Below are 8,700 nucleotides of genomic sequence, written 5' to 3'. Positions count from 1 at the left end.
CTGAAAATAACAATAAACAATAGGCTACGTTACAGTGTTGACAGTGCTGTTGCTTATACAGTGTGTACATGATTTATGGTAAATATTATATGATCTCATGATATGAACTGGAAAGTGATCGTATTATTGTAACACTTTTGTTCCTTTCGTGTTGCCCATATGCATTTTCCTTTATCGTTGTCCAATGACGGTTATAATTCCAATTGAATGAGTAAACACAATATCTAATATTAAAAGAACAATAGAACATAGGCTTTCGTATTTATCATTGTTATTATTGTTATTATTTTCGTTTGTTTAAAAGAAATTTTCAAATTACATAATTTAAAAATTATTACAAGTTCGGTTTTAATGCAGTGAAAACAAACTAATAATGATTGTATTCAAGAGTGTTTTATTTGTTGCGATGATCTTCATTACATCTTCAATGGCCGATAGAAAGGTATTATTTACTAATGTACCTACTATAATTAAGATAGCTAATAAATCAAATGTTTTTTCAAAAAGTTGCATGCTGAATTAAATCCTGGATGTTTTGAACCTGATCATTGCACTTCTGTATCTAAACTATTATATATACGTGCTGATGGTGACAACGACACTGTGCATTATTTATTTGATTTCACTCAAAAACCATCATTAGTTATTGTAACAACTGCAAATAATGCTAATATTCTTGTTAAATATAATGAAACTCAATCAAATGTCACAATTAAATTTACCAAGGCTCCATTTTATACGTTTGCATCAGTTTTTAATAAAGTAAGTAAAGAAGTATTTATTCTGATTAAAATTCATTATTATGGAAATCAATGTGCTTATTCACTTATTCAATTTTAAAATTAAAAATAGCTTACAAGTCTCATCTAACTTTCAATGTTCCATATATGTATTGTATTTATTTATATGTAATAAATTATTAATAATCCTAAGATCACAATAGTTAAATAATGAATAAGTTGTGAACTTCAATATATTTTTATTTTGAATGCTTTAAAACATTGCTATTCAAACTCAGAATTTATTGTATACATTAATTAATTAAAAAATTAAACATTTTTCTTACTTTTTTTTACATTTTTTATGTTTTCAGTGCATTTTTATTAATATTTTTTAAAATTAGATAAAAATGTAGTTCAAATTAAATTTGTTGCAATAGTGACTTGTAATCTTGTTTGTGTGTTAAAAGAAAACAATTCTTAGTTTAATTTATTTTTTTTGTATTTTATTTTTAATGATTCTACCAGATAATGTAACATCAGTTTTATACTTATCAAAATTCTAATAGAATATTTAAAGTAATTATTTTGCTATTTGAAGCGCTAATTACAATAAATAATTTTTAAATATTTGAGTAACACAGTACAAAAAATAATTCAAAACTATAAAAACACCATCAATATTAAAATAAAATTATATATATATTCTGTATCTATTTTATCTATTTATTTATACAGGTTCATTTTTATTTACAAACAATTAAAATAATTATTTTCTGTATTTTTCTTTCTAAATAAATATGAAAAATGTCTTCTTAAAATCATTACTTAAATATAATTTTTTATTCAACTTCAGTAATAAAACCATTTTTTTGTATTAAAATAAGTTTAAGTTGACTTTTTATGGATATAATATAATTATAGACTAAATTTTCAAATAATTTGTTTGATATTGAACTACTATCACTGAGAATTGACTTAATGTTTTTTTAATTTTAGATGTACGAGTTTGATGATGTTAATGATACAGCACTATTAAATAATGGTAAACATTACTTAACAATAGATTTTAAGAAATATGATTGGAATATGAATCTTTTCAAAATTAACATTAATGAATCTGTTGAAGTTAACATATCTAGTAATTTATATAGAGCACCAAGTATTACAAAAACTGGTACTGTATCTATAACGGTAAGAACTTATGAAGATAATTGACCTTGAGGTCGTTTGTGAATAAAATTAATTGATGTAAAAAAATTGTTTAGGTCATGAGGCACTAGTAAAAAAGGTTCAATAAAATTAATTATTCCCTTAACTGATTTTATAAATTTATGCTACGCACAATTTAGAGAAATGGTTTATAATATAATTTAACTTTTAATTAAACATTTAATGTTCTATACATTTTATATTTAAGATGACTATAGATCCTTAAAATTATGTAAGACTTATTTACTAAATATTCTCCAACTTGACTTGACATTTAATTAATTCTAATAATTATGATCTGTTAAATGATATTTAAGAATAACATACATTTCTTAAATTTCTGCTAGTTTCAATTGCACATTCAATTGATTGCAATTAAATTACTATGTATATTTAAATAAATATAAGGTTTATTTAACTTAAAAATAGCAGTTATTTAATGTCCTTAGAATTTTTATTCTTTGGTTATTCAAATTATTACTATTTGTAATATCTTGGCTAACTTTTTTTTTATGACAATTCATACATATATACATGGTTGAATTGTGTTACGAGTATGTTAAATATTTTACATACTTGGGTAAAATACTTTTTAAAAGTATTTTGAATATATTTTCCGAATATTTAAAAAAAAGTATTCAGAATATGTATTTGAATACTTAATGATAATAATATTCCCAAGTATTTAGATTATTTCACAAAAACTATTCTAAATATTTTTCAAATACTTTTTTTTTTTTGTAGATTTAGATTTCAATAACAAGAAAAAAAAAATGAATAACACAGTAATATCAATCAATATAATGCTTTTAAACAGTTTATTTCAACATATTTTATAAACTTAAACAAAATAAATAATAAACATTATACTAATATAATTATTAATATTATACAATTACTTGATGCCAATGCCAAATTGTCAGTTAATACTGATTAAATAATAATAACAAAAAAAAAAATACTTTGATAAATAAAAATAAAAAGAAAAAACTATCAATAAATAGTAATAACATGGAATTATAATATAATTAGTATCATTATAAAAAGTAATACATTATTCAATAGTCAACTACTTAAAGCTTATGGTCAAGTTTTCGTGGCTTAAATAATAATAAAAAATATAATAGTGATAACATTGTGATGGTAGATAAATATATTTTATAATATTAATTAATATTGTATACTTATTTATATATAAAAATAAATAAATAATAAATTACTAAATGTACTTAATGAATTAATTATTCATTATATTATTAATCAATCATTAATACTTTATGAATGATTTATTACACTTTAACATTAATATATTTTCAAAAATTGTATCATTCATCTTACCTTTTTTTTTTTTTTTGACAAAACAGCACCACCAATGCTAAATATGCGTTCAACAGCAGCACTATTAGGAAGTGTTAAATAATACTTTTTTAACCGTGGGCATTTCATTCAATATATTTAGGTTTTTTGTAGAACTTGTTGACAAAGTCAAAAAGACAAAAAACTAACTAAAAAATCACAATAAATTAAATGTTTTTTAGAGAGATATTTTTTAAGAGTATAGTAATGAATGTTAGCAAAAACCCATAATACATATATTTTTCATCTTGCAAACATCAAGGCAAATGCACAATGGTTCCATAACTACAACATACTCTTCTAAAAATTCTAAATCATTTTTAGAAAACCGATTTAATTTTAAAACATCACACACTTTATTGAACTTAGGACTGTTTTTAAAATGAATAAGATAACATTTTGAGGAATCAAACCAAGTGTTCTAACGAGTTTGATTAGGAGTTTTTAAGTATAAATCCAAATTTGTTTTGATTACATCAGCCATTTGATATGATATCAACATATTCCTCTGAATAATATATAAATATATAAATAAAATAATGTTAACTCTTCAGTTTAAAATATCTGTTCAATAATAAAAATGTTTAAAATACAAATAAATCAGTATTAATATTATAATTACTCGAAGCATTTGACAAAATTGGAACTGTTGTCAGTTGTTGTATAGATAATTTTATCACAAATATTAAATTCAGTATAGATTCCATAGTTTTTGCTAGCAAATCATATGTATGACTACCCTTTAATCTTCTTATAGCCAATAAGCAAGACTCTCTTTCTAATGATTCTGGATTAATCCAATGGCATGTCATACCTAAATAGGATCTGAAAAACAGTATTTAAATTATATATGCTATGAATTAGATTATAATTTATTTTAAACAACAAACCGTTTGAAAATAGTCTAACAATCAGCAGTAGTAGTTAAATAACCTAACCTTCAAAATACAGTATTGAATACTATAAAAAAAAAGTATTTAAAAAATATTCGGAATACTACCCAAGTCTGATATTTTAATACATATTTTGATTGTTATTCTATTTTTTTGGTTAATTACTCATTGGCCCTGTAACTCACTATTTACAATAATATACTTTATATAAATGTATTGCTTGCTCTTATTATCATTTATATTTATAATATTAATGAGTATTATACATTTATAATTCAATATATATTTTTATTTTTAAATTAATTAATTTTTAATTTACGAGTTAAGTTTAGTAATTTTTATGTGTTTTTTTTATTTTAGTTGAAAGTGTACGGAAAAAAAGATAAAGGATCAAAGTTACCGCATCTTGTTCATACTCCTGAGTCTGGTGAACTTACACTTACACTTGATCAGTTATCTACGAAGTTTTCTAGTTCACGTTTTGCTGTTGAATTACTTACTCTTAGTTCTTTTCCATTTAACAAATCTGAAAAATTAGTAGCCGAACAATTTTCTGATGATAAATCATCTTCTGGTACATTTGTGGTTAGTAATTTTACTTTTTATCATAAGGTATATAGTGCATTATCTCCATGTTACACAGATAGTCTTCACTACACGGGTATAAATTAGCACCGAAAAAATAAACTGAAACTTGTAGCATATTTTTATATTCAACATTTTCATAAGTCCATTTATATAGGATTGTGTTATATATTTTTATCTTAAATCAACAATTGTTGGGTTAGCTTAACATTACATCCAATAATTCTTCTTCTTCTCCTTCGTCTCTCTCCATTTATTTGGCCCTTGTCCTTAATCTCCACTTGTCTCGATTTTCTACAGCTCCATCACACCAACCGCCCTCATATCATTCTCAATCATATCCAACCATCTCTTTTTTGGTCTTCCTCTTTCTTTCTTCCCTTCTACTTTAATTTTTATAATCACTTTACAGGTTTTGTTTCTTCCAGCCTCAACCCATACTCTAACCATCTCAGTCTATTTTCTCTCATCTTGTTTACTATCGACCCTACACCAATACTACTTTCCATATATTTATATATTCATATATCCATATATTCTTTATTCTATTTTATCTTGTCATTAATATTCGCAAAACTCATACTCTGTTCTATTCTCTTGTCAACCGATTAATATTCTGAACCATATATTACTACAATCCAGTAAAATTTACCTTTCAGTCTCATTGGAATTCTCCTATTACATAAAACGCCCAACGATTCTCTCCATTTCATTTAACTGTAATTAATTCTATGTCTTACATCTATGCTAAAGCGCTTGTGCTTTTGTACTAATGATCTTAAATATTTAAAGTTCTTGGTATCGTCCTCCAAGATTATACTCTACATACTCTGTTTCATTTCTATTCTCAATTCCTTCAAAGACTAACCTCCATTGATACAACCATATTATTAATTTCCAAATTTTCTCCTACCAAAACTATATCATCAACAAACTTCATACATCATGATATCTTGCACTGTATGTCTTTTGTAACTTCATTCATTACCACAGAGAACAAATAATGGCTTAGAGCTGCGACCCCTGATGCACACCAACTCTTACATTAAAATTTTCTATTACTCCACATAAACTCTTTACACAAGTTCTCAAGCCTTTATATATATCCTGAATCAAATTTATATTTATTTTAGGATATTTCTTAGGTACCTATAAGGAAATAAATTCGTAATTTTTAATTACTATAATATTATAAATGAATCTTTTGTCTTCAACTTTCTGAAATGTAAATTATTTATTATTTTATTAACATTTTAGACTTATCTGATGGATACGAAAGGAGAAGAAGATGAAGAAGGAGGTGGTTATCTTAGTTGGAGACCAGTTGTATATAAAGCAGCCAATACACATGCTTTAAATTCTTCTTCAACAGCTCAGTATACTATTCAAGATTACAATAGTCAAGATAATGAGATTGACTGGATTTCAACACCTTTGTATAAATTGTATGGAAATGAATTATTTAAAAATAGTTATCTTTTGAAGGCAACTAATGTGTCTTTTGGAGAACCTGCTGATGGATACTATGCAAAGTCAAATTATCTTTATTGGTAAAATAAATTTTATATTTTAAATTATTAAAACATCTAAATGCATATATTTTTTTTCAGGACTTTCTTGGTAGGAGTTGGTGCACCTCCTAGCTCAAGTTTAGGTTTTCTTGAAATGTCAATCATTGCTAGTCTTCTATTAATGTTGACCATAACTATGATTCTTTTGTTTTGCATATTTATGCGTTGGATGTCCAGTAAACGTAACTCTATTATTTATGGTCAATAAGATCATTATTAGTACCTATTATATTTAACTAAGCTTTATTAGTGATTCTGTCAAGCTTAAGCTCAGGTTTTAATCTCTTAAACTAAGTATGTATTTTTTGTCTGAAAGTTTTGAGCTAGTCCTATTTATTTAAGATAATTGACAAATATGTGATTTTATTATACACTCATTCTAAATTCATATTTAATTTTTTGTTGCTCGTTTGACAATCAATTCTTTTTTGTTCTAGTAAAAGTATAAAAATTTGTATATTTAATATCATTTTTATCTTAAGTGGAAAATACATTTTTTTATAATAAAGATGAATTATTACTTTTAATTTGTATATATTTTTTATATTCATATTTAACAGTTCATTATGATTTCTGGTTTTAAATTATTTTCTAACTATTGGTTGTTTAAAGTTATTAACAGTGGTTAAAGTGGGAAAATGTTGCAGGGGGACTATATTCATTAAAAATTAAGGAGCGTTCCCCTACCTAATTCTAAATCTTACCAACCTTTTTTTAGGAAACCCATGAGTTCTAAACCTCTTCTGTTACACATATATGTTCACAAAAACTTTATTTTCATAAGATGTAAAAACAAATTTCCCTTAAAGAAAAATAATTCTATACATATGCCTGCTCAGTAAAAATAAATTGCAATACACAGTAGTTAATGTTTAAAAAACTTAACTAAAACTTAACAAAACTATAAAGAAATAATTACTTATCTTGCTAGTTGTTAGTCAACGTAGACCATAACAAATACGTACATTATGCATAAGGTGTGTACTATATATATAGTAGCTATCCTCTATCACAATTTAATATTTATACTTTTTATAGTTATTCTATTCTGTTAATATTTATTCTAAATAATAGTCGATATCATTATTACTTTATATTTAGAGCTATGGGTAATAACCACTTTGAGATCATCTATAGTTAGACACAGCATCAATTAAATTAACCCATAGTGTACATTATCTACCATTTTTGCTTATCATTATACGTACATAATATTTCTTCAACATTTTTTCCATTTGTTCAAGTCAACCAAGAAAATAAATTTCATGTAATATTGTAATATATAATAAGTATTGTACATTTAATATTGTATTTTAGTGACTAATGCCATTAAGTGCCCACCAGGACTTTTGGCAACTTAAATTTAAGTGGACGCATAATCTTACCTTAAATAAGAAGGGGGACTTTGTCCCCCCACTTTAACCACTGGTTATTAATAAAACTTTTTTGATCGAAATTTGTTAGATAAAAACAGCTTTAACTTATTAATTTATTTATGTCATAATCAACTTAAATAAATCAGTAAATGTCATCATCTTGCTTATTTAATTTTATATGACAATAGATTCATTTTTAAATTGTAATAAACCTTTTGTTTAAAATTTTTCTTGAATATATTTAAAGATTAAATGTGGTAAAAATTGATTTTACTAAATTTATGGCAGTGATAAGTTTCTTATTCTATTTATTTATAAAATAAATAAATTTAATTGTCACCCATTTAATTTAACTGGAAAATAATGTATTATTGTTATAAATTTATTTTTTATATTCAAATCCGTCCTCAAAGAGTAATTTTATAATTATTAATTCATATTTACATCAGTATTTACCAACCATTGAAATATAATTTTGTATCATGATTAATTTTTCTCCTGTATTTATAGTATTTAAAGTACTCATATTTAAATGTGGATTATTTTTTACAGGATTTTTTAATTGTTTATTTTAAATAATGTAGTTGAAAAATAATTTATGTCGAAGTTGGAATTGATTATATATGTTTTGCATATGCTAGAATATGTTCAAAACTATCTTTGCTCTTACACAAATGAAACCAGAATACCAGGATACCAAAATTAAAAATTACATTGAGTTTTGTTATCTTTTATATGAAATATTCAATATTTATTTTAAATTTATTGAATTTAACTATTAAAACTGATTTCTTAATTTCATTGTAACCTGTATCAGAAATATTAAATATTCTTATTTTTAAATTATATAAATGGTGAATATTTGATTCAATAAACTTCTATAAGTTAGGTTATTCTACTTCCAATTTTAGTATAATTATACTTTTGAATAATTTTGTATAACTTAAATTGTAACTTATGATTTTATAGCGATTCAGTAAATTTGTTA

General features: G+C 23.9%; 1 protein-coding gene across 1 annotated transcript; it reads left to right on the top strand.

The window, feature by feature from the left end:
• Window positions 1–134: 134 nt before the first annotated feature.
• LOC112679754 (glycosylated lysosomal membrane protein B-like) lies at window positions 135–6,825 on the top strand. Its single transcript, XM_025549666.1, has 6 exons — window positions 135–442; window positions 508–762; window positions 1,719–1,913; window positions 4,541–4,765; window positions 6,023–6,315; window positions 6,376–6,825. Exons 1-6 carry the CDS (start codon window positions 374–376, stop codon window positions 6,542–6,544), a joined length of 1,206 nt encoding a protein of 401 aa, XP_025405451.1. The 5' UTR covers window positions 135–373; the 3' UTR covers window positions 6,545–6,825.
• The last annotated feature ends 1,875 nt before the right edge of the window (window positions 6,826–8,700 follow it).

This window comes from Sipha flava, unplaced genomic scaffold, assembly GCF_003268045.1.
Source record: "Sipha flava isolate LNK unplaced genomic scaffold, YSA_version1 167_pilon_pilon, whole genome shotgun sequence".
NCBI classification, from domain to species: Eukaryota; Metazoa; Arthropoda; class Insecta; order Hemiptera; family Aphididae; genus Sipha; species Sipha flava.
Note: the sequence above shows the minus strand (reverse complement) of the source record. Positions and strands in the feature narration are given on the sequence as shown.

Coding starts and splice junctions, on each gene's coding strand:
- LOC112679754 (XM_025549666.1), top strand. CDS start 374: ATGATTGTATTCAAGAGTGTTTTATTTGTTGCGATGATCTTCATTACA. Junction 443..507: donor CTTCAATGGCCGATAGAAAG/GTATTATTTACT, acceptor TTTTTCAAAAAG/TTGCATGCTGAATTAAATCC. Junction 1,914..4,540: donor CTGGTACTGTATCTATAACG/GTAAGAACTTAT, acceptor TTTTTATTTTAG/TTGAAAGTGTACGGAAAAAA.